The sequence below is a fragment of the Palaemon carinicauda genome, chromosome 3 (assembly GCF_036898095.1).
Source record: "Palaemon carinicauda isolate YSFRI2023 chromosome 3, ASM3689809v2, whole genome shotgun sequence".
Classification (NCBI taxonomy): domain Eukaryota; kingdom Metazoa; phylum Arthropoda; class Malacostraca; order Decapoda; family Palaemonidae; genus Palaemon; species Palaemon carinicauda.
This window is the reverse complement of record NC_090727.1, coordinates 88,535,114-88,562,694: the sequence shown is the minus strand read 5'-3', so window position 1 is coordinate 88,562,694 and position 27,581 is coordinate 88,535,114. Positions and strand designations below refer to the sequence as shown.

The window sequence follows — 27,581 nt, the reverse complement described above, 5'->3', positions numbered from 1 at the left end:
TGATGTAATGACGAACTCATGCACTGATGGCGAAGCCTTGAGTTTGGATGTTCGTGAGAACGCTTGGGTTTGCGTAGATTGATTAACTGATTTGGGGTTTTCTGGCATCCTGACATCTAAGATCATTGACACCGATATCGTTTATTGTAAATAAAAAAAAATAAAAGAATATTCAATTAAAACCGTAAAAGCAAGGATGTCATTTTAAAAGTTAAATATCTTTCAGAAGACCTGCTTCTGAAATAAAACTAAAAATACCCCTAGCATGGTAGGACACATCATGTTCAAGAATCTTTGCAAGGATGAACCTGCCATCCTCACCTCGAGCCTCAAACGGATATCTATTTCTCTCACTACTGTATGTGGGGCATTGGGTTAACAAATGCCTCACTGTCGATGGTACCAAACAGTCATTGCAATATGGTTGATGCTGGCTAGCCAGCAAAAATTCGTGTGTCAGCTGAGTGTGACCAATGCGGAGACGACAACGAGTAGTCTCCCACTTTTAGGGCATCCTGTTATACCTCCAAGGAGATTTAACATTACTTATTTCTCTCATCTTATTTTCAAGTACACCATCTTAATGCTGTTGTCAATTATTATTAATAAAGTTCTTAATTATTGGTAAAAAATCATTACTGGGAATGGGATACCTTCTTGGTAGCAACTAAGCTGCTGCAATCCTACATGTCGGAACCCAGCAAAATCAAACTGTTATACCTTTCATACCAATAATTAAAAGCCACTCTAAAATCTTTAAAACTAAGGGATTATTGGAATTAAAAACTTATAAAGCTTGTAGGACACTCCTTGTATCACTAAAAATGGTAAAATTGCCCTTGTCTTATAACTCTATTTTCTCGACAGCAGTTAGTATGCCGTATAGTTCGGCCATAAATATAGAAGCCGTTAGAGGAAGTGCACCTCTACAATTAAAAGCATTACTATAAACTCCAAATCCAACGCCAGCATCGGATTTGAAGCCATCAGTATACAGTATATAAAAGTCGATTCCTTATGTTCTGCAACATGTTCCATAAAAAGAGACCTGGCTTCCATGTCAGTCATATTCTTTTTAACTCCAATAAAATATTTACAAAAAGATACCTCTAGTAATTTCCATGGAGGCATTGATGATATCTTAAATGGAAGCACCTTACTTCTAACTGTATCAAGACTGTCCTGTCTATCAGTTGTTTCACCCGGAAACCACAAGGTTGAGGGGATTTTAGGTGCATCTCAGCAGATTGAGTGCTTTACAAAGCTTGCAGTCTGACAGGCTAAATAGTTAGGAAGCCTTTGCAACCTAAACCAATACCGAATAATAAAAGCCTTTTGGTAAAGGTCTAACGGTAATTCTCCAGCGTCAACAAGGAGGCTTGGAATAGGCAAAGTTCTAAATGCTCCTGTTGCCAATCTGATACCAGTATGGTGTATAGAATCTAAAATCTTTAGTCGACTTGGGGTGGCTGAGGAATATATCTCACACCCATAACTTATTTTTGAAAAAATTAAGGCCTTGTATAACTTTAAAATAGTTTCGAGGTCTACTCCCCATGATGTATGGGACAAAACTTTTAAAAGCTTCAAGGCATCAAGACATTTTGCTTTTAATGATTTCAAGTGAGGAAGCCAAGTCAACCTACAATAAAAAATCAAGCCTAAAAACCTTGTTTTACTTGCACATGGAATCCGTTGACCTTTGATGTACACATCAGGGTCTGGATGTACTCCCCGAATACGACAGAAATGAACAACAATAGTTTTGCTTGTCGAGAACTTAAACCCATTCTTATCAGCCCACTGAATAATTTTGTCAATTGCGAGTTGTAGTTTTCTCTCAACCATTGCCATTCTAGCTCCAGAAAATGATATGGAGAGGTCATTTACAAACAGTGAGAGAAAATCTTGAGGAATGACAGAGGATAACCCATTATTTCCTAGTTCAAACAGGGTAACACTTAGCACACTACCCCGGGGAACTCCTCCTTCCTGGCATTTTCTCTCCAATAGAGTTTCCCCCACTCTCACTTGAAAAAAATCTGTGAAATAAATGACTGAATGAACAATGGTAGCTCTTCTCATAATCCCAAGTTATCAATGGTTTTAATAATACCATATCTCCATGTAGTATCATATGCTTTTTCAATATAAAAAAAGACTGTTTATGGTGCTGTTTTGAAGCATAGGCTTCACAAATAGAGGACTCAAGTCGTATCAACACATCAGTCGTTGAGTGCATTTTTCTAAATCCACACTGAATAGGTGATAAAATACCCATCTTTTCCAGGTACCATATTAAGTCTTGCATTGATTATCTTCCCCATGATCTTACATAAACAAGATGTCAATGCAATTGGTAGATAGTTTTCAGCTAAAAACTTATCCTTACCCGGTTTTAAAAAGGCTAAAATAATGGCTAGTTCCCAAACACTTGGATAACTATGATCATCCTATATTCTGTTAATAATGCTTAAAAAAAAACTTTATATTAACAGGTACATGTTTAACCATTGCATATGGAATTCCATCAGGTCCAAGGGCTGTATCATTACATGTAGCAAGTGCAGAATCAAATTCTCTTTCAGTAAAAGGAGAACTGTATGACTTCCCTTCCTGAAGCAAAATTTAAAATTTTAATTTCTTCAATGCTCCTATACTGGTAACCCAAGGACTGCTTCACACTTGCATGATACATTTGAGAAATGATCAGCCTGATTATTCACCTTCAACACTGGTGGTGGGTTGGGATGAATTTGCCTGCTATCTTTATTACTTTCTTCCACATAGAGGATAGTGGTGTTCTACTGTTAATGGAGGAAACAAAAGATACCCAATACTGGCGCCTAGCTTCTTTCATGGCACGACGGAACTATGCTCTACATTTCTTGTATATTATCAAATTTTCCTCAGTATGACGTCTGCGCAATCGAGTTAAAGACCTTCTTGTGGCCCTGTGCAGGGCAGTTAGTTCTGAAGACCACCAGGGGACTGGTCATCATTTGAATAACCCTGTTGTTTTGGAAATTGAATTAACTCCTGCTGTATGAAGGGTTCCATTCAGTTAGTCTATGGCATCATCAATATTTTCAAACTGTTCTGCATTCCCTTCAATTTCACTCATCTCACAAAATTTATCCCAGTCTGCCTTGTCAAGATTCCATTATGGTGTTCTCTGTAAAGATAGACCATTATTGGTGTATGATCACTAGTATGCCAATCATCTAATGTCCTCCAATCGAAGTCAAGAAGACAATTAGAGCTTGCGACTGATAGGTCAATGCATGACAAGGTACCTGTCTGGACAGGAAAGTGTGTCAGCTCTCCTGTATTAAGGAGCCCGACATCCTCATTTTCCTCAATTGATGATATAATATTGCCCCTTGTGTTTACTAAAACATCACCCAATAAAGGATGCCTACCATCCATATCTCCCAGTAAGAGAAAAGGTTGAGGGAGTTGTTGAATCACCTTTACTAAATTACCATAGGAAATGTTATCATTTGGAGGTAAGTATAGAGACCATAATGTATATTTTCTCCCTATATTAATTTGTACAACCACTGCCTGCAGGGGTGTACAAATAGATGAAGGTATTTGGGGAACATCTCGACGAACGTACATGAGACTTCCGCCATGGCTCCCTGCTTGTTGATTATATGGTGTTCTATAACTAACATACTCTCAAGAACAAGAAGTGTTAACATCAAGCTTGCTTTCTTGTAGACATACAATGATGGGGGAATGCTCATTAATTAGAAGCACAAGTTCTTCATATTTGGCCCTTAAACCCTGACAATTCCATTGCAAAATGGAGGAGAAAACTATGGATTATTTCTGGAAGACATCTTGGATGAGGTCTTTAATCTAACATTATTTCCTGTAGGTTTCTTTAGAGATGGGCTAGATATGTTGGGTTTTACATTTGTCTTTTTCTTTGTGTCCTTTCCATTTATTTGTTGAGGCGGATGGTGGACCTCAACTTGAACTTCCGATTTATTCAAGTTATCTACCGGTTCATCAGAAACATCAACTGACAAAACATCAAATTTATTTGATGTCATAACTTTAATGTTTCTAGTGGAGGGCGGTGAGAGAGACGAAGGTCTCTCTCTTTCACGATTAATAGATGGTGAGGTTCTAAGTTTTTGCACCTTTCCCACTACAGGTGCATCAAGTAAGTTGTTTTTAAGTGGAACCTCCATCAAATCAGGCAAGGACTTGGCCTGAGAGAGGTTTGTACTATTTTTTGTATTGGGGGACGAAGATTGTACAGAGGTGGGCAATGTCCCAGTGTTAATACACTATGGTAAAGCCTCAAGAGGTACTATGTTTACCACATCATTCAGTTTTTTATCAGATGGTATATTTCTTTTTTTGAACTATTGGCAGTACTAGGTGGGCTTGATTTTAATGCCTTAGCATAGCTATATGATCTATCTACAGGTAATAGTTTTTTGGCATGTCCCACACTTATATATTATTTGTTGCGGGCAGCTTCTTCCAACTTATACAGCTCGCAGGTCCTATCAGTGGATTTATGGTTCGAGTTGCAATTTAAATACCTGGCCTCAAGTGCACTTTCTCCATGGTAAAATTTGGAGCAAATACCACACATTTTTTCACTTTTGCAAACTTTGGATGAGTATCCAAATTTAAAACAATTAAAACATTGCAGAGGCTTCTGCTTGAATGGTCGTACTTTAATCATTCAATTTTCAATAGTAATATGGAAAGGTACGTCAGTATTCAGGAAAGTAAGGATAATCATTGATGTACTTTCCATACATTTAATGGGCACATGGCCAGTATCTCCTCCTCTGTAAATTCAAATATATCTTTGTTAAAAACTACTCCCCTTCCATAAAAAAAATTTAGGTGGGGTTTGACATCTAACATAATGTCATCATTACTTGATTTTAGGTTGGACAGTAGTACGGATTGTGTGCTTAATTTTGCATGGATAAGGTAACTATTTTTTCCAAGATGAAATATATCTCAGGTGCAATAGTTCCTACTTTTTTCTGAATTAATTTGCATATTTTGAAATAATTCCCTGTAACCCCCTTAGATTCAGCTACAAGCCACATTGGTGGTTTCGGCTTTCTCTGGGAAGGCATAACTAGATTAGCGTCTTTTTCCAACCAGTTAGCCGGCCTATATACATCCATATACATCCAAATCCTTTGGTACCTTATTCATGTTACTTATTGATTTAAATGTTTCGTCATGACTACTGTAACATATCCATGAATCCCATTTTTCATCTTCAAGTTTCATTCTTATTTCTTTTATACATCCATAGCACGCAAATGCTTTATATAGATTATCATAGTTTGTGACTATTGGAATTTGAGTAATATGAAGGATACAAAGTTTCCTCGTGTTACCCAAAATACTTAATTTTGGAATATCAGTAGGATGGTCCTTTCCAGTTCCGAGGTCAACAGAATTTTCCTTAATAGACTTACCAGAAGTCGTCAGTAGTGCTGGGGGAGAGTCAGCGTATCCAGGGGATGGGGGTCCTTTGTTTGAAGAATCCATATGACAGTGTTGAGATTAGAAAGAAGATGAGTTTGATTCACCTGCTCAAAAATATTAAGGCATCATACGTCAGAAAGGAAATTCACACTCTCCACTATCGGCACAATGAGAGTATACTTCCCAGATGGTCCAGTCCATTCTCTACACGAAGGATAGCACCAAAACAGGTGTGAGCTGAACTAGCCTGTTAGGACTGAGACCAAGAAACTATGGAAGCACCCTCCCCATATCTGTAATGATGGGCTTCCGGCCAAAAGCCGAGAGTCCAACCCCAAGCATTGGATCCCCCTGGATTCTGAAAACCCAACAATTGAGAATAGTTTCCGCCAAAAAGGTCCAAACCATCTTCGGGATGGCTGAGATCATCCAATACTCTCACACATAGCTTTGAATGCAAATACCTCCCAACTGTAACACCTCTTCCCATTCATTGAAGCAGGCAGCAATAATGGATGTAGAAACATCCACGCCAGCGGCTATAATGGATGTAGAAACATCCACGCCAGCGGCTATAATGGATGTAGAAACATCCACGCCAGCGGCTATAATGGATGTAGAAACATCCAGGCAAAAAAAAAAAAAAATATATACTGTATATATATCATATATATCCACATATATAATAAGGGAAATTTTTCTCATTGAGTTGGGACAGCAACACAAAAGAAAGTTTATAAAATTAGGAGAAGGTCGAAGTAATATTAAGAGGAAGAAAAGGATGAGAGAGAGAGAGAGAAATTTAGATTCGAACTGGGTGAGCAACTTCCCCAAAGTTTGAGAGCCCTCTTGCCTGTCACCAAGTTTCAACACAGGAATGATATGCCCTGCTGAAGCTCATTGACTTCATCAAGGCATTCTCTCATTAAGAGGGTGGGTTCACGTAGAATGTTGAGAAAAAGTTCGCCCATGCCTCTCAACAGGTGGATGGGAATCTATGCCTTTCTTGCTCAACCTGCATATTATTCTGCCCCTGGAGGTAACTTAGCCACTTGGGGTTCGTGAAACAACTCTTGTCCCCGTAAAACCTAGCAGGAGAGAGCTCTTCGTCAACTTAGATCACCTGTTCACAAGCCGGGGTCACAATCCAGCCTGGGATTCCCTACAGGGACTGGACGAATCATGCTGGTTATACACGTCATGGTTGAAGAAGAGAAGAGTCCTCAGAACCCGCAGTAGAGATATCACAGTTGCCCCCCGTCTCTGCATTCCATTGTTGTCCCATTCTGACGAGCCACGCTCCAAGGGGCTAGAGAAAGGAATAGAAGAAACAAAGACTCTTCTCAATGCGCCAAGCAGAGAAGATCCAAGAAAAAATCCTAATCTACGGGAGAGAAAGGTGTTCCCCCTTGAGAACAGCTGGCTGAGTTAACTTAGGTCGAGGGGGAGCATCGTCGTCAGCACGATGAACAAAAAGACCAAGGTGAAGCTCTGGGCTGGCCATGTTTAGCCTTCCCAACGGAAACTACTTGGAATGCTCCATCTACGTTGCTAATACACAAGTCCCGAGGGAGCCTGTGCAAGCCGTGATAGGGAGGCCAAGTGAGCAAGGAGACAGAACTATTCAGGGACAGTAGAAAGACTGTCAGTGTCCATATCTCCATATTCTCTAGAAGGAACATCCCGGACACTTCTGATGAAACTAGAGGGCTTCCTCTGTGCCCCTGACTGGATCAACTACTGCAAGTAGCTATAGCCTTGTGGACATTAAAATGTTCATGAGCAGATAGCTTATGAAGCAAAGAGTTCTCTCAAATCAGTGTTGCTATCGTTCAAAAACGAAAGAATGCATCAATTCTATTTGCTTGTCCATAGGGGTAAAGGTGAAAAAACAGAAGAGTTATGTCTTACGAATCTGTTGTTCCAAGAGGTCTGACGGAGTGAGGTGGACATCACGAGGAAACCAAAACCAAGTGAGTAATTCGATGAGTTCTCTAACCCGTCGAGAGAAGTTTGAGATACTTGTAAAAACCTCAAAAGGAAGACTCCTGAGTTAGTACCGAACTATGGAGGGAAGAGGCAGAAGAAATAAGGAAAACCTTCGTATCTGCGGCAGTCGCTGGATAGGACTATTTCTGTACCTTCCAGGTGAGATTTGGCGAAAGAAGTGAAGATTTCCATAGTATGATGTCGATGATTCTCTCCACAAGCGGAAAAATTGTTGTCCATAGAAGGTGAAGGGCAACTCTCCCTTGGAAGGGGAAGTTACCCAAAACTTGATGGAGGTTAACTTTCCTTCAGAAGGGAAGTTTTCCAACACCCGGAGGCTGACCTCAAGGCAAACACTCTGCTTCCCGTCAACAAGCTAAGCTCAAGTTGATGATAGTCATCGAGTGCTGCCAACAGTGTATTGGCGAGAGCACATGCACCACTCCCGAAGTTCCTGTCTACCATTTAAATGAAGATGTACACTTGTAAGGTAACAAAATACCAAAACAAGTGACCTCAATGGTCAAAGACAGCGACTTGTCGCTAATATTCACGATACATCAATTAACTAGGAGAGGAAGTACTAGTAGCCACAGCAGAAGAGTTCAGAAATGAACGTTCGCGAGAGCTGACATGAGGAGGTGCGTCGCAGTAGAGGTTTGCACATCCGAGTGCACAAGCTATACGATACATTTCACATGGGGAGTGAGGTATTAAGTACTAAAGTTGACGAGTGTGCAGCAACCCTCCTACTTTTGGGAAGTGCTGGGTTAGGCTCCAAGAAAAGTGCGCACGCTAAACTCCCTTAGTTGTATGTTGTCGCGAGTAGAAGTAATCATAGATTGGAGTTCTGTGTGCCGCCGAAGAAGAGAGCACCCCAAAGTAGCACACACCTGTGTGCTACCGAGGTAGCACGAACTAGTAATGATGAGGTAGCATTAACTCCTGCCCTGAATAGATAGTCCAATGCGTGTACCTTTTTGCGAGTGCTACCGAAGTTGCGCACATGCGTTGATGAGGTAGCGCTCGCTCTTGCTTTGAGCAGAGTCCAGCACTTGTGTCGTCTAGATGAGGGACTTGCTAGAAGACTCGATGAAGAATTTGTTGCAGCAATAGCGCTTGAGGAAACAGCGGTAGCGAGCTAGTGTGTGCGTCTATTGTCTTCTCACAGTGAAGATCATATGTGGCGACCTCAGCACTCCTCATGATTTGTTCACTGTGATTGTCATCCTACTGGAATCTCCTGGAATACGCGTTGTCTTCACAGCTGCATTGCCGTCAAAAAATTACCGTAAGAGTTAGGTAACACCTACAGGCGATTCCACTACAGAAACTGGACGAGTCTGCTGATTGGACGAGTGAAGATTAAAGATCGCCACTTTGCAACCCCATCCGTTGACTGAGACTCCTCAGAACGAGGGGGTGCATCATCGTCGGCGCTGAAGAGACCAACTAGGAGGAGACGTAACCCACGAACGGGAAAGGTGTCCCCTGAGAGGAGCAGGAACATGCTTACGCCCTTTAGACTCCCTCTGCAGGCTGACATCTCAGAAGGAGGGAGTGCGGCACCGTCGGCGATGAAGAATCACTCCGGGGAGGACCGAACCCGTGTACAGGAAAGGTGTCCACACTGGGAGTAGCAGGAACAAGCTTCAGACCTCACATTCTCTCCGCCAGCTGAGGTAACTCAGAACAGAGGAGTGTAGTATCGTCAGCGCTGAAGAGACCACTCAGGAGAAGACCTAACCCGCAAATGGGGAAAGGTGTCCCCTAACAGGAGCAGGAACATGCTTCTGCCTTTTGTACTCTCCCTCCCCAGGCTGACATCTCAGAACATGGGAGTACGGCGGCGTTGGTGCTCAAGGGATTACTCAAGAGAGGACCGAACCCACATACGGGAAAGGTGTCCACCGTGAGCAACAAGAACATGCTTCAGACTTCGCATTCCCTCTGCCAGCTGAGTTAACTTAGAACGAGGGAGTGCGTCATTGTCAGCGCTGAAAAGATCACTCAGGAGAAGAGCTAACATGCGAACGGGAAAAGTGTCCCGAGAGGAGCAGGAACATATTTCGCCTTTTGCATTCCCTCCTCAAGCTGACATCTCAGAAAGAGCGAGTGCAATGTCGTCAGCACTTAAGGGATTACACCTGGAGGACCAAACCCGCGTACGGAAATAATGTCCACTGTGAGTAACAGGAACTAGCTTCAGGATTTGCATTACCTACCAGCTTACTACAGTTCTTTAGGGTTGTGGTGGCCTATACGAAACATCCCTGTCTGATGATCTGCTGGACTAGGGTTAGAGCCCTGCTTAAGCTTTTAGTTTCTTGTGGTGTTAGAAACCTCTCCATTCTTGTGAACTAAAGATAGGGGGTTTGGTGGAGTCTAGAATGAATGGGATGTAAAAGCTAGAAGACATGCTCACCAAAAGCCAATTACTATACTCTGGCTTGGTCACTGACCCATATGGCTAAAGAATGGTGCCTTAAACAAATTTTATACAGACAACTAATAAATGACCACAACCACAGAAGACTTGCTGGCCCAAAGAAGAGATACAAATATCCAAGCCAAGTCAACCTTAAAGAAAGGCAAAACTTCACCAACTGACCTGGAAACCTTTGTTAGCAACCATATGGTCTGGAGAATGAGTGTTAACAATGGGGTCATAGCCCTGGAGCAGGGTTGTGAGGTGCATATCACCTTAAAAATGCAGCAGAGAGTCAGTGACATGCCAGAAAACAGGTCCCCGCTGCCCTGAATCCTCATTTGTCGTGTCTGACACGTGGCAAAGTATACAAGCCCAAAACTGACCTGGTGAGCCATGACAATGCACATAAGCTACAAAAATATTCACACTACACTAAATACCCATAGAACTTTGAATGTTGCCATTAGTAACAATGGGCAGCTATTAAATCAGATTAGATTACTGTACACAAATGAATCCTAAATACTGTAATTCTTATTTATTTGGATTATCAATGCAGTGATTTGCTTGATACAACTGTAGTGTATAATTTTGTGATTAGTTTTAATATATACTTAAATGGTAAATAATTATTTCTTTGGATTCTGTGTTAGTACAGGGTATTTCCTTAGTAAATATTTGCATTGGTTATAAATTATCAGCTATGATACTGAGGTATTCTAACCTACGGTAGCTTAAGTTACTACCCCATATTCACTCAAACTTTATTCATAACCCCTTTGAGCAACTAGAGAAGATATGGGAGAGATTTATGATCTGTATTCACAAGTACTATACTGTGCTTCCTATGTCCTACATGAAACAAAAGTCCATTACAGATATTACAAAAGAACAATAAATTTTAGAAAACCTGGCTATAACATTTGGCATCATATATAAGATTGATGGTTAATTATGTACATAGGTTTATATGTCTGATAAGTATATCTATGATATTGCGCTAAATTTCCAAATCTGTTTTGCAACAACTGTGTAAAATATGCAGATTAGTACAAACCCTCTTTGGTTATAAATGCTGCTGTATTTGGCTAGGTGTTGGTCTTTAGCACCTAACCATCCCAAGAGGAAGATTACAGGCTCCTTGTCTCTATTTGCTCCATTCACAAACACAAAATCATCATCTTCCCTGCAAAAAAAAATGGGTATATTTAAGATTATTAACCATCAACAAGTAAACCCTTCACAGAAAATTAAAAATCTAATATGTAGTGGTCAGGGTATTGGATCAAAATGACAAATTCAAAGATAATTTGTATTTTTCCCTAACTAATACAAACCTGTTGTTATTTATGTGGATATTCTTTCGGAGAAGCTGGAAGGTAGCCAATTAAACTTTTGGTGGGTAGGTAGGGAGTGGCTGGGGGGTACCCAGCCACTTGTCTACTCACAGATCGGAATTATTAGGGGACAGGCGATAGCGGGACAATTTATATAAATAACTCCAGGTTTGTATTAGGTAGGAAAAAATACAAATTATCTCTAAATTTGTCATTTGTTCCAAAACTAACAAACCTTGCATTATTTATGTGGATGACTCACCTTTAGGTGGGTGGTAAATTGGTAAGTTCAACTACTGGCTCAGTCATTGACCCGGGTTTGCCTAGTACAGTATTAGACTGTAATAGAGGGAAACCTTGCCACCTCGCTTATCATCACTAGTTGTGAGAGATAGCATATGAACATCTAGGTAATAATAGTCTGAGTTTATATAGGAATCTTACACATAGACGTTTTCTAATGTCTACCCCATGGGAAGCATTGGGGATGTGTACAAGTATATCAATATAAACTATAATAGGATACACAAGGGAAAAGGGAAATGGTTATTTCCTGCAGAGGTTGTAGCCAGCTTGCAGAGGGACCCATGGCACTGTACCCCATGAGAGGTGAAGATGAAGAAAGGAAAAGCCAGACATACTTTCATTCAGCCCAGACTTAACCCGGGTAACCAATACCTTCAACCAACTGCTACTTGTCCAACAAGGAGCCCGATGTATCGTAAATCACTTGTTATGCAGCCACCACATGACTGATAGAAATCGTATCGAGTCTCCAGTGGGTCACGTCTTGTAGATAATGGGTGGTGAAGGTTGTCTGACGCTTTCACACGACCACTTGTAAAACTTGCAACACGGAGTGGTTGCGTTTAAATGTCAGGGACATACTAATGCCCCTGACATCATGAGCTCTAGGTCTTCGGGCTGGAGGAGGGTCAGGATTTAGAGCACAGACTATGACTTTGCGAATCCAAGCTGAAAGGGTGTTTTTAGTAACCCCCCTCTTAAATCTACCCGAACTAACAAATAATGATGTTAGTCGGGGCTGAGATGCTGCTGTGAGTTTAAGATATCTCAAACTCGTTACTGGGCATAGTAACAATTGATCTGGGTCATTGGTTACATAACATAGACTCTTAATCTGAAAGGGCCCGAATCTTGGGTCCAGCATCCCCGGATTTTGAATGTCAACAATGAACACAGGGACGAAGCTGAGTGTCACTTCCCCCCTCCCCTTGAATGGGTGATGTCGTATGAGAGACCATGAAGTTCACTAACTCTTTATACTGACGCTTAAGACAGTAGGAACACCGTCTTCAAAGTGAGGTTAGAGTCTGTTGCATGGCGTTATGGTTCATAGGGAGGTCCTTTTAAGAATCTCAAGATGTGAACCATGTTCCAAGGAGGAGGTCTTACCTCTGACTGGGGGCAAGTGATCTCATAACTCCGTATGAGTAAGGAAATCTCCAATGAAGAAGAAAGGTCTACTCCATTCAATCTAAAGGCTAAGCTTGAGGCTGAGCGATAGCCTTTCACTGCCGAGACCGACAGGAGTTTTCCTCACGAAGGTATACAAGAAACTCAGCTATTACTGGAATACTGTAGTGACATCGAGGAGAGAGATATCCCTTCCACAACACCCTCCACAAAAGACATTCCACTTTGCCTGGTATACCAAGTTAGAGGATTTTCGTAAGTGACCAGACATCTCCCGACTTGTTGCAAAAGGCCTCTCTAGGAGAGAAGATGCCGGATAGTCTCTAGGCATGAAGTGTGGTTGTTTGAGTAAATCTGGTCGTGGAGGTAGTTCTCTAGGGAGATCGACTAGAAGATGCAGAAGGTCCGCAAACCATTCTGCATGATGCCATGCCGGAGCTATGAGGGTCATCATTAAGTTGTTGGATGCTCTGGTCTTGCTGAGCATTCTTCTCATCAGACAGAATGGAGGAAAGGCATACACGTCGACGTTGGTTCCACGTAGATTTTAGCTGCCATTGCAGGGATCTGATCTTGAGCCAGCCGTTCGGAGTTAGACGGAGCAGGAAGGTTCGGTGGCCTGGTGGCCTAGGAGACTTGGCTACTGTCGGGCTGGTAGATCTTCCTGCCTAAGGAATGGTCTTACAACTTCTCTCAGCCTGTGTACTCTGTCGTCTGATGAAAAGACTTTCTGTTGGTTGGTATCCATAATCATATCCAGATAAACCAGTCTCTAAGACGGAAGCAGTGATGACTTTTAGAGATTTAGCAAGATCCCAAGATCCTGACAAAACTCTAGAAGTATGTCCTAGTGATGCAAAAGGGTCATATCCGAGTCTTCTAGAATTAGACAATTGTCGTGGTATCTTAAAAGACAAATGCCGTTCTTGTGAGCCCAAGATGACACTGCGGCAAAAACCTTGGTGAAGTCCTCAAGTGCTGTCACGAGACCGAAGCATAGAATTTTGAACTGGTATCGTTTGTTCTTGTGTATGAATCCGAGATACTTCCTTGAAGACGGTTGGATTGGGATCTGGAAGTATGCGTCCTAGGGATCCAATGTGCACATGAAGTCCCTTAATCTTACAGCTTGAATGACCATGTCTGCCGTCTCCATCCTGAACGGAGTTTGTTGGACAAACTTGTTCAGGTGAGAGAGATCTATGACTGGTCTCCAGCCTCCAGACACCTTTTTCACAAGAAAGAGTTGATTGTAGAAGCCTGGAGACCAGTCTAGAACCTACTGGAGAGCGCCCTTCTTTGGTATGGTCGGGACCCTTCGTATAGAAGCTTAACGGAATATGATTCCGAGTCAGAGGAGGGAGAGATTGAGTGAATGGGATGTGATACCCTACACCAATCACTCTGATCGTCCAGGGATCGGGCCCGTGAAGCTGCCACCTCTGCCAGAGGCACTACAGGCATCCTCCCACTGGTGGTGGGTTGTGAGAATTTCCTTCCCTAGCGGGAGCGACCTCCTCGGCCACTCCCTCAACCTCTATTCTTTCCTCTGAAGAACTTATTCCCTTCCTGCTCTATGGTCTGAAAGGGATGTTAAGAAACCTTTGGTGGTCCAGCGGACCTGAAGTAGAGGGGTTAGAGTGGCTGTGCAGATTCCTAGAAGGCTTAGGACCCCTCCCGTAGAGTCAGGAAGTACTGACTCTTTGAAGGAGAGAATCATTTGAGAATTTCCTCCATCTATCAGCTGCTCTCTCTATCTCTTCTGGAACAAAGAGTGAGGATCCTTCGAGCGTTGAGTTCCTTAGGCGCGTTATTTCCACCCTCAGCACCTGCCTACAGAACCTTCCTATTACAGTATCATCCCATTGCCTGAGGATAGCATTCACCCACACATTGACCGCGTGGTGCGATACGAACTCCAAAAGTAGGGGTACCTGATAACAGGAAGGATTCTAGAGACTTTCTTGTGGACTCCTTAGATAAATCCTCGGAGCGCACAATCTGGCCTAATGCCCCAAACCATAGGTTGATCTAAGAAGCAGCCTGTGTGGCGTACTTCGTGCCTCTCTCTATGTTGAGTAGCTCAGATGACAGGAGCAAAGCTCTCAGTGAAGAGAGAATTTGAGTCGGAATACCCTTAGTTAGTTGTTTTACTGAGGGGTGGAGAGTTAGGGTCGAGTGCGGTTCATTCTCAATCTCATACTTCCTTTGGAGTATAAAAGAAGTAGAAGAGACCTTGATGATGAGCGTGCTCTCAAGGAACGAGAAGTCCCTGGTCTCTGCAAGATTGCTTTTCTCTTGGGTGCTGTCAGTCCTTCGACCAAGGCCAAACTGCACTGGTCTTAGGGGGTGTCTGGGTTCCAAAGATTTGGTCTGGGACCATTTCTTTACCTTCCTGGGAGGTAGTGCTAGAATCAGACTGCTTGTTGAAAGATTGCATACAAGCCAGGACCTGCCAGAAGGCATGTTCTAATACTTTGCGCTCCTGTTTCGAACGGAAGCCTGAACTCGCTGCCCTTGGAAGGAATTCCTCATCCGTGTCCAAAGTTTCCTCCATAGAAGCCTGGGGTAGGTGGTCAAAGTCGTCAATTGGTTTGTGAGAGGGACCAGTCTCGGGATCTTTTATCCATCTCTGGTCTTCAAGATTCCCTTGATTTAACATTCTTAGGAATTGTTTTCAAGTCTTTCGACGCCCTCCGAGGAGGAAAATGCTCTTCCAGGATGGAAGGATTTGGAAGAGTATGCAGTTCCTTTGAGAAGCTAGTCTCAGGGATATAGGGGTGCTCCTTTGCCAGTAGTTTTGATGGGGATCTCCCTGGGCGATCCAAAATCTCTCTCTGCTTATGCAGGGTTAGATGAGAGCCGCATGAGGTGGTGTGTATCAATTCAACCTCCTCCTATACTGCCTAGTTATAAGCTTGAGTCCCTCTGCAACCGGAGTTAAAGGGATATGCTGAAGAGCTTGCTCTGAAGCAGATCGCACCCTTTTCTCAGCACTGGGTCCGTATGTAGAAGACCGCTGTGCTTTGGACACACTGCTCTGGACATATCCTCTCTTGGGGTCCAAGGGTCAGCATGGTACAACGAGCCTAACGCAGAACTCTCCAACGGAATTCGTGGGATAATCTTGGTCCTGGCTGGTTGAGGCTGAGGTGGTGAAGGAGCCAAGCTGAAGGACTTTTTCAGGTCTGATACCAAAGTATCTTACCATGAAGGAAGTACGCCACCCTTTGAAAAGTACGGAGCCTCTTTCGGGAGTCCTGGAGAGGGGAAAGCCTCATGGTGGGAGGGTGTTTGGGGGCCTGAGATGCTATAGGAGGCAGTCTTTGTGTCATGAGGTCCTCTTTCGTTAGTCGAAGAGGCCGATCGGGAGAGATGGGAATACCCACAAACTTATTTGGGGGATCTTTAAACTCTTCAGGGAAGGGAATCGGTCTACCGCTCGAGGTAGTCCTTGCGGAGGTCGTTGCTGGAGGTGTTGGGTCAAAAATCGTTCATGATTCCGGGATCTCGACTCGTAAAAAAACTCGCAGAATCGGCCGATTCACTCGTGAAATCGCAAGAATCACATGTGAAAATAAAAGATTCCTGCTTTAACGGTCATAATTTACGAGCGGAAACGTCAGTTTCACGAGGGACCGGTGATGGCCTGGAAGGAGTAGGCACTATGGGCTCCTGTAGAATTGGAAGTCCAATAACGCTGTTTAGGTGCAAAGATAGAGACCTCAGAACCGAGGCGACTCAAAACGATGGAGAGTGCTTTGCTGCGGTTGAATGCGTTATCGAGCTAAAGCTCCCCAGGTCGCGAATGGTACAGGGGAAGCTTAGCAGGACACATCTCGGCGAGTTGATCAGTGGGTTGTTTAAGTACGGTCGAAGTTCGTTGGGAGAATTTAGAGATGTAAAATGTGTTTATCTTGTGAAGAGGAAAACCTAAATCATATCGTGATTGTCCGGTAAGCGACCTCGCACGTCCTGCTTGTGATTGTGAGCGTTCTGTTTGTGATCGTGAGCATCTAGCTTATGATCGTGAGCATCTAACTTGTGATCGTGAGCGTTTAGCTTGTGATTGTGAGCGTCTGGATCGTCTTGAGTGCTTCACTCATGATTATGAGCGTCGACCTTATGATCAGGAGCGCCGCCCTCTTGATCGTGAGCGTCGCCCTTGTAAACGTGAGCGACGCCCTCGTGAACGTGAGCGACGCCCTCGTTAACATGAGCGTCGCCCTCGTTAACATGAGCGTCGCCCTCATGAACGTGAGTGTAGCACTCATGATCGTCTCGAATGCTTCACTCGTGATTATGAGCATCGACCTTATGATCGGGAGCGCCGCCCTCGTGATCGTGAGCGTCGCCCTCATGATCGTGAGCGTCGTCCTCGTGATCGTGAGCGTCGCCCTCGTGATTGTGAGCGTCGCCCTCGTAAATGTTAGCATCGCCCTCGTGAACGGGAGTGTAGCACTCATGATCGTGAGCATTGAGATCGCGAATGTGAACGTCCAGATCTCAATCTAGAGTGTTTACCTCGCGATTGTGAGTGTTGAACTCGTGAACTCTTATCACTAGAGTGAGAACCCCTTCTCGAGGAAGAGCGCCGAGACTGTGATAACCTTCGATCTCTTGAGCATGAAGTCCTAGAGTTAGAACGCTTTCGCAAGGAAGAGCGCCGTGATCGTGATAACCAGCGATCTCTTATCTGATCTCCGCATCGTTAAGAATGACGTCCTCAAGAGAAGATGGAGGGTCTTGTCCCTGCGATCGACGAGCAGATGAAAAGCTGGCTGCCTGAGGATCATCTACATCTGCAGCAGGTAGGAGGTTAGCTCGCTGGCTGGAATCCTTCCTGTGTGAACAAATAAAGGGCTGCAGATTAGGAGACGACGATGCCTCAGGAAGGCGAGAGGGCTCGTCGTCAGCAGGAGACCTTTGGAGGGGAGAGCGTGTGATCACCTTGTCCGGAAGACAAAAGAAGAATCTTGCAAATGCCCAGGGCAAACAAAGCCACTGGCGAAGGGTCCTTTTTAGCACCACACTGAAGGAGCTGCAGAGGCACCTTCAAAGGGGAAGGAGAAATCCCCAAGGACGGCCACGATTGCAACACGTCAGCAAGAGAGATTGGCACCCCGACGACTGGAGAAGGTGCTTCGCTAGGGGAAGCAACAACCCACACAGTACCCCGAGGTTGGCCAGGAGTTAGTTGGTCTGCGATTCTACTCGATCGCTCCCCGGAGGAACGCAAGCGGGGAGGAGCTTTGAAAGAGATGTAGGGGGCAATAAGAAGAAGCTCACGGTCTCTTCACCCCAGAGGAACACCCCGAGGGAGAAAGATCACGCTTGGCCTTCTTCCTGCGACGCCCAAATATCTTCCACTGGGAGCCAGGCCACTCCCTACACTCATCACAGGGCGAGCCCTGCTCACAATGACACCCACGACAGGTCGGGTATACTGTACTAAGTGCGGGACGGTATCAACTGATGACATGAAGGTCCCGCAAGGGTGATTCTCGCGACCAGGGCAGGTTCGCATTGGAGTGTCAAGGATGAAGCTCCGTCACACCTTAAAAAGACAAAGATGAGTGTAAGCATAAAGCAATTATTTGTCTAAATGGCTAAAACTTGAGGAGGAGAGAAAGGAGACGTCCGATCACTGCTAGCCTAAAAGAAAAAGTGTCAACATCACCGAACTGTGAGTAGATATAGGTGGCTGGTTACCCCCTAGCCACTCCCTACCCACCCACTACAGTGACTGCGTAGAGTTGCCACCTCCCACCATAAGTTTAATTGGCTACCTTCCAGCTTCACCGAAAGAATATCCACATAAATAACGTAAGGTTTGTTAATACTGGAACAAAAAACTACTCATAATTACACGCCTATTAATTCCTTCGTTCAAACTCCTTCAATTACATTACACTTATGGTATGTGAATAAAGTAAACTTCAGATTTTCTAACTATAAGTAAGTATACTGTACTTAAATATGAATAAGTTCACTTCTCTATCCTTAAAGACTAGGCTACGGAATCACTGTGAATGGAATTAAATTTATACTTAACCTTTTCTTGGCCCCTTAAAATCCATGAACAACATGACAAATTTAAAATAATTTGTATTTTACCCAACGATACAAACCTTGACCTCTTTATTAGGGAACATACTTTCAGCAAAGTTGGAAGATTAACCTTAAAACTTTTAGTGAGGTATAACTACCACACCGCTAACTAGCGGGAGGTAGGGGCTAGTACTGGCTACCCAGTACTTGTCACTTTTGATTGCAGGCAGGACTTACAGGGGGACAGGTGATGGCAGGCTAAACTTGTATAAAGAGCCCAAGGTTTATATCATGCAGAAAAGTACAAATGACTAAAGTTGTCATTTGTTCCGTCACTAAATACAAACCCTTTCGCTATTTATTAGGGAAGACTCACCCCTAAGGTGGGTGGAAGTCCTAACCAACCTATCCAGCTAAAACTTTGTGCAATAGGACGCTTTAACGGCCTGAACAATCTGTGTGATTGAGTGAAACCAGCCATGTAACTTGTCTACGTAAGAATTCTTAGAAGTCATAGGATTCTTTGAACCAACCACAGACATTACCCAACTCCCACCTTACCAGGGGAATATGAGGATGCAACAAGTATATATTTCTAAACCAGGTTACAAAAGGGAAATGGTTATTACCTGCAGACAGTGGAGCCCAGCTTACAGAGTATCATAGGTTCTGTTCCCCACGGGGGGAAAATGAAAGAAAGGTCCTTCTTATCATTCATCCCTGCTTAATCCTAGGTATTCTCTGCCCTCCACTATCTGCTACTTGTCCATCAGGGAGCTTGAGGTGTTTAAACCATTTGTTGTGCAGCCATCACAGATCTGATGGAGAACGTCTCCATATTCCTGTGGGCTATGTTATTGCAGGTAATGGGTGGTGAAGGTCGTCTGACACTTCCACGTGCCTACTAGAAGATCCTGCGCTACAAAGTAGTTTTTCTTGACTGCTAGGGATGTACTAATGTCCCTAGCATCTTGAGCTCTAGGTTTCCACGTCTGCGGAAGAAAATCAGGATTCAAGGCCAAGTCTAAAACCTTGCAAATCTATGCTGAGATCGAAATCTTTACGATTCTCCTTTTAACCTTCCTTGTGCTGCCAAACAATTTATTCACTCTGGGACAAGCTCCGGAAGTCCATTTGAGGTGACATCTCAGAGCCCTACCTGGGCATAGTAGCTGTTGACCTGGGTCACCGGTTAGGGTACGGCGATTCTCAATCTAGAAGTCAAAATCTAATATCCGTTACTCCCGGATATTGAGTCTTGCAATAAGCTCAGGGACGAAGCTGAGGATTAACTGTCTTCACACCCTTGGATGGGAGAACAACATAGGAAAGACCAAGAAGGCCAAAGCCAAAGCGAGTAGGAAAAGACCGTTTAGGGTCAGAGACCGTAGAAGACGAATCACATTCCATGGAATTGGTCTAACTTCCAACTGAGGGCAGGTAAGCTCGTAACTTTGTATGAAGAAAGACAACTCCAACGATGATGAAATATAAACTCCTAACAATCTAAAGGTGAGGCTAAAGGCTGAGCAATAACCTTTCATCGACAGAGGTGAGTTTCTTCCTTTCGAAGGTACACAAGAAGAACCACTATTGCTGGTATAGTGGCATCGAAAGGAGAGATACACCTTCCACGACTCCAACCACGGGTAACTGCCCACTTAGGCTGGTACACTGCAGTTGAAGATTCCCGGAGGTATCCAGACATTTTCTCTGCAATGTACAGGTATTGCAAAAAACCTCTCTTTGCGAGGCGATGCTGGAAAACCTTCCAGCACGAAGACGTAGGGACTCTACGGCTTTGTGGTAGATCTTACGCGTGGTTGTCTCAGTAGATTGTGACGTGGAGGGAGTTCTCTCGGGAATTTTGTCAGCCGCTGAAGAAAGACTGGGGACCATTTCGCGTGATGCCATAGCGTGGCTATAAAGGTCATTGCTTAGCTGGTGGTGGTGGAAGCACCTGCTTTGTCAAGTACTCTTCTCATCAGGCAAAACTGGAGACAATCATAGACATTAATGCTGTTCCACCATTGTTATTTGCTGATGTGCCTGGGAATTCAATACCGGAGAGCGGTACAGCAGGACCTTGCTGTTCAGAGGTGTTGCACGCCGATCCCTCATCGGGGGAAACCACGAAGTCATGACTTTGCTGATTAACAAGCTCACTTGGAGCCCACTATCTGAGTTGCTATGCTCAGGATGTCTGTGAGAAAATTACTTCTGTCCGGAACCAAGAGAGCTGATAGGAATGCCGAGTTGTCTTCTGCCCATCTTAGCATCTCAACTGCTAGATAGCAAAGGTGCTGAAAAGGTACCGCCTTGCTTGCTACGTAAGACATCAACGTGGTGTTGTCGCTCATCAACATCACAAAGTGGACTGCCTGGAGGTGATGAAACTGTTGCAGGGCCAAAAAGGAACAGAGACCAGAGGCTGAGTGATGCCACAGCAGGGGCCCCCTCCACTTCTTTTGTTACATCCCTGATGAGCATTAATTTATGGGGGGAGGAAGAAAGTCTACCCACTGTGGAGGTTACCATCCAATGGCCACCACAAATGATCTCTCCTTTGCTCGAATCCTGCATGTCCAGTGGGTTTTTACTGGGAGCAAGTGGCTTCAGCTGCCACTGAAGAGGCCGTATATATTGTCTTCTGTTGGTGACCGGGAGCTACCAGGCAGACAGGTGGCCTATTAGAGGAAGTCACCAATGTGATGGTAGAGAAACTAGTAGCAAGAAAGGGTCTAACGCATTCTTCAATCTTTCTGTTGCTCTCGGACGGAAAGACTTCTTAGTTTGATGTCTTGTAGCACTCCTAGGTATACCAGTTTTGTTGGCTGCAAGGATGAATTCTTGAGATTTTTCCACAACCCTCAGAATACAGTAAAACTCGAGAAGCCTGACTCGACGTTAGAGAAGGGAAGTTCCCGAGGAGGTGGTGCGACTATATCAAAATGCAGGCCCTTAATCTGGTATTGTGGATCATCTAGAATGATTCTTAAAACTTTCTTGAAGATGGATGAACTGGAATCTGGCGGAAGCATCCCAATTCCAGTGTTGTCATGAAGTTCTCGAGTCAGACTGTTTGTCTAACCCATGTCTGCCGTCTCCATCCCGTACATCATGGTCTTCAAAAGTGAAAATAATCATAGTAGTTCTGGGAATCTTATAAGCATTCCATATTTCATTTGGATACATTTCTAAGATTTCATCATTGCTAAACTCATAAAGATCTTTATTAAAAATCACCCCTCTTCCATAACTACAATTCAAGCTAAACCTCCCTGTTAGAACTGAGACCAAGAAAATATGGAATCCTCCTCCTCATATCTGTAATGATGGGCTTCCGGCCAGAAGCCAAAAGTCCTACCTCAAGGATTGGATCCCGCCAGATTCCAATGACAAAACCATCGAGAACAGTTCTGCCAAAAAGGTCAAACCTTCTTCGGGATGGCTAAGATGATCCAATACTCTCACATATAGCTTTAAATGCAAGTAACTCATAACCGTGATCCCTTCTCCCATTCATCTAAGCAGGCAGAAGTAACGATTGTGGAAATATCCACGCCACTTAAGAAACTATATATAAAAATAAATAAACATATAAACACAAAGTATACATAAAGATAGGGGAAATATTACTCATAGTGTTAATACAGCAAGATGAAGGAAAGTTTATTAAATCAGGAGGAGGTAGAAGTAATATTGAGAACCAGAAACAGATGATAGAGAGAAATTTAGATTTGAACTGGGGGAGCAATTTCCCAAAGTTCGAGATCCCTCTTGCTCGTCACAATGCTTCAACATGGAAACAATATTCCCGGTTGAAGTACTATGACTTCATCAAGTCATTCTCTTGTTAAGAGGGTAATGAAAAAAAAAATATAAAATATTTTAAGATTAGTAACAACATAAAAATAGATCCGTCATATACTGTACAAACTATGAAAAGAGACTTATGTCAACCTGTTCAACATAAAAAGTGGCTGCAAGTTTGAACTTCGAAAGTTCCACCAATTCAACCACCAGATTGAGCAAATCATCCCACAAGCTGGTTACAGCTGAAATAAAACTTCTAGAATACTGTGTAGTGTTGAGCTTTATGATGGAGAAGGTAAGACTGTTAGAATTAAATGTATACTTGGTACTACATACAGAATGGTATAATCTGGGAAGATCTGAATGCAAAGGATGGTCAGAATTATGAAAAGTCTTATACTACATGCATAAAAAACTAACTAAACAACGGTGCCCGAGATTAATATGAAGATTAGGACTAAGAAATTTAATAGACAACAGGGTTTTGATGATCAGACTGGAGAACAATAGTCGAAACAAGGTAGAATGGAAGAATTAAAACATTTCTTCAAGGTACATTAGTCTGAGAAAACGAGCTGGAGCTCAAATCTTTCTCCTCGAGGGGGGTGATACCCATTTTCCATAGGAAGATTGCCCTTATCTTTTGGAGGTTTAAGAGATGGTACCAATCGGACTCTGACCCGAGCCCGGAGGCCATGTGGTACAGCAAGGCCGCCCCTACTTTCTTTGATGCATCTGGAAGAAGAGTTCAATCCGGAGAAAGGCCAAGGAGGTCGACTCCTTGGCGAAGATTCCATTTGTCAACCATCTTCTTGGGTCCCCTTCTTGCCCAAATAGAGGGGATCCTACTCCTACTCTTATTTGTGCCACAGAAGAGGCTGAATTTAAAGGAATCCAATGTGTCCTTGATGAACCCAAGTTAGACGGTGACCTAAGAGATGTAACCACTCCTGGCTGAAAGTGCATCTTGTAGAGGGAAGACTCCTGTCCTTCTTTGCCTAGGATTCCGTCGATCTCCAGAAAAAACTTCTGCATGACAAAGATGAACGTATCCAAGGGTACCTGTCTCTGATAGGGAAGCCGGAGTATCTCTCGAGATTTACCTTAATCCTCCGATCTCAGTAAACTTGGAGTTAAGTCTCGGTGGTAACGAAGGCCAGCCACAGTCCGTCGTACTGAAGTCTCTGTAGAACGAAGCCGATCATGAAAAACTAGATTGACACTAGGGTAAACATTCTCGTGAGAACTTCTAGATGGTCGAAGATACTTCCTCAATGATAGCATTCCAGAATCTAGGAGTAAGATTCCTAGGGGGTCAAACGTACAGTACCCAAGAATTCCTGTGGACCAACTGCTTGATTAACCGTATGCCTTCTCCTTGTCAAACAGTTTGAAAAAACTAACCTATTCCAGGAGAAGAGGACAGAACTGAAGAGGAAGCTCAGAGACCTTGTTGAAAACACATCGTTCTGTCAAAAGACGTCACGGCTGAGATGGGCGTCCGGGTGGATGTTCGGAACGTGAATTCGCCCTCACACTTCCAGAGATGGGAGAAAGAGAGAAAGTGTATTCTCTCGTAGCTGAGCTACAAATTCTCCGTCTTTGTTGGAAAGAAATACATATTCCAACTCGAAGGAGGAGCCCCGTCACGGGGCAACTTCCTCGAGGACGAGAAAAAAGGGAGTTATCTCTAGGATAAGGACATCAATGAAGTCCACCGCATCCCTTTCCCAGCCACGACCAAGAGGCATTATCCTGGTGACGTGAGGTTCACACAAGTACTGTGTCGTAGACATGGTCTAAGACCGTGTCTTTGCCCTCTTGAGGGTCCTCATGCAGGCCAAGACCTGACAGAAGGTGTGCTCCAACTCCTACTCGGCCTTCGATAGTTTCAGATTAGCAGCTCTTGGAAGATGGTCGTCATTGTCATTTAAGTCATACACCCATGAGACATCATCTCGGGTTGATTCGAGGTTGTCCCTTGCACGACGAGTGTCGCTTACTGAAGTCCCTGCAGGGTTTAGAGATGATCGTTTCGGAACGTTTTGCGAAGGTCTTGATGCCCTTGCCGAAGACTTGGGCACAGTCTTGGCATCCTTCAACTCCTTCTGGGAAGTGAAGGTCTCGAACAATCTTTCTTCGTGCTTTACTTGGTGAGGGAGAGACATCCTCCCGTAAAGGTCTTGATACTGGTCATAGTTTGGGTGGAACCACCTCAATAGGAAAGGGACATAAAGACCCTGCCAGAGACTCTTCTCTATGAGGGAGAGACTCTTGGCTCGAGAGATGAACGCTGAGTCTCCGCTTCGATCAGCAGCAAAAGAACTATAAAAAAAGAAATACAATTAATGTGATTAATTCAGCATACGAAACAAACTACTCAGGAGAACCAACTAACTCTCCGGAGGGAAGGGGGTTCCCTAAGGGGAAGCTGTTGGCCCATCGCCGTATGAAGGAAAGCGGCATCGAGAGCTGAAAATGTTAAATTACAAACACCTATTCTTTCAACTTAATAAAGAAAACCAATCAGGAGTGCAACCTAACCTGTGAACAGGAAAGGTGTTCCTCTGCAGAGGATCTGCCGGCTGCCCATGTAACGAGGGAGGAGCGTGGCGTTGTCAGCAAAATAGAGCAAGACCGAAGTCAAGCTCTGTGAAGGCCACAGGCAGTTTTTCTCCAAGAACTCGTAGGGGGGAGAGCGACATTAACATATGAACGGAGAAGGAGTATCCAAATGATGACGACTCCCCTGCGGAGGACGCCGAGTCACTCAGAAGGTCACTGGCCTACGGGTTGTCCATCGTCTAAGGGGAGAAGATCGTAAGAAAAGGATCTCCGCCCTTGAGAACCTGCCACACTACGCTGTCACAAAAACAGTAACATTCACCGTAAAGAAAGCTAAAATATAAATAAAAATATTAAAAATTTTTTCATATATATAAAAGAAAACAATAAGATTAAGAAAAAATAAGTCAAAAGGCCAGTAAGTAGGAGCAGGGAGAGAGACGTCTCTCTTCCCGAGCCAAAAGTAAAGTGGGTTCTCAACTTCCGTGTGTGAGTGTGTGGGGTAGCTACTAGCCCCCACTAACTAGTAGGTGGATGGTTAACTCTCGCTAAAAGTCTAATGGCTCATCTTCCAGCTTCCCCGAAAGTAATATCCCTTATAAATATCGTTAGTTTGTATTTAGGGACAGAAAAAAATACCACTTAGGTCTACATCTCCATAAGCATCAAGGTCCAACAGGAGTGTTCTAATTTCACGGGGCAGAATAACTAAACTTTTTGGTTTATCCTCAGGAAAACAGGAATGAGAAAGATTGAGTATCTCACTACTCTGTTTACTGTCAAACACATCGGGCAAACTGGGTTGCCTTTACTTTTGGACAGTTGAGTAACAGAGTCATCTGGTTCAAGTAAAGGAGGAACCATTAAATCTACATCAAAGAATGCAGACTTATGGGTAGGCCACCACTCATGCTCCTCGGTTGTATCAGAATGGGTTTCTTTTAAGGTCAAATTGTTCTCCTTTTCAGCTGTAGTATACAATAAACTGTCAGAGAAAGAGCTTTTAACCTAGTATAATTATTTCAAGTCAAATTTTATATGTTACCTTTCCAAAGATGATAGGCCTCAAGCTTCTCCAAATAAGTGTGTCTACATTCATTACACACAGGTTTTCTTTCACTCAGTATTTTAACACTCTAGAAGGGATATGCCTATCCATTATGATGACCAGATTCTCATTCAAGAGAATATGCTCAACACTTTTATACAATTATGACCAATTTAATGATCACTCAAAAGGCTATTCAAATCTTCTTGAGATTTTATATATATCTTACATGAGTATGACACATCAGAGATAGGATACCCAGTCTTAATTACTAACAAAACCAAGGCATGATCAGGCGTCCAAACTGGAGAACTAACCCTACTTGCTAAAACACCATAGGAATTAGTGTATATTATTATCATTATTATTATTATTATTATTACTTGCTAAGCTACAACCCTAGTTGGAAAAGTGGGATTCTATAAGCCCAGGGGCTCCAACAGGGAAAGTAGCTCAGTGAGGAAAGGAAACAAAGAGAAATAAAACATTTTAAGAAGAACAACAAGATTAAACTAAATATCCAAGCAGTTACAAGATCTGTGAGTAGCTTCCTTTATGATTTACAGGTACACAACCTGATTCAAAGACAAAGTCTAAAACTTTCAAGCCATGGCAATCAATGGGAGGAACAGAATTTAATCACTGTGTGTGGTGGGTGTTGAAATCACCAAGTACAAAAGAGGACTTTCTAACATCATCTTGCATAGTAGCCATATTGGTAAGAAGATAATTGAAGATAGAATCATCCAAGTCTGGATTCTGATAGATCAAACACATATAAAAGTTGTTATGCCTACCATAAACTTTTAATACCCGAATCATGACATCTAAATTCATAGCAAGACTTAAGAGAAGTAGGGTACCGAGTCCTAATATATACCGCAATTTCCCTTGCCCCAAGAAATGTATCCCTTTTCAAAATTATTTGTTTCTTAAAACTTGGAATAAGGCGCTAAGATGCGTGCCTCATTTAAAAAACCAAAGTTTCTGAGCATAGAGTATTATACTGTCTGGAGGCAACTGCAAGATCTCGAATATTGTTTGCAAACTTTGCAGCAAAACAGGTTGATGATTTTCCGCCCAATTTTTCTACTAATGGGCTTGGTATCAAAGTTATGCCTGCCGGATTAATGGGGTGAGGAGAAAGGATAGCTCCCTCTAGCACATAAAACCTCCTCTGTCCAGACACTGCAGAAGGCAGAATCTTGTTAAACGTACTGACACAGAGTGAATTACTCTGTCCAGAGACCTGGTCGTTGACGCTATCTAGAGACTCTTTGGTCAGTTCTGACCTTGGAAGTTCTATGGAGAGTGGGATTCCTGTGGTGCTATGAAGAGCCCACAGATGGACATTTTCCTTCCTTTACTGGTGCTCTTGTAGCCGCCTTTCCCCGGCTGTTGATCTGCTTCATTATGGCCAGCACCT

General features: G+C 43.4%; 1 protein-coding gene across 1 annotated transcript in view; it reads right to left on the bottom strand.

Moving 5' to 3' along the window:
- Positions 1–27,581, bottom strand: part of LOC137638370 (transmembrane protein 53) — a 96,622-nt gene that overhangs the window by 49,823 nt on the left and 19,218 nt on the right. Inside the window, exon 2 of the mRNA XM_068370401.1 lies at positions 10,959–11,087. Within this exon, the coding sequence (XP_068226502.1) occupies positions 10,959–11,087 (129 nt within the window). The remainder of the gene's footprint in view (positions 1–10,958; positions 11,088–27,581) is intronic.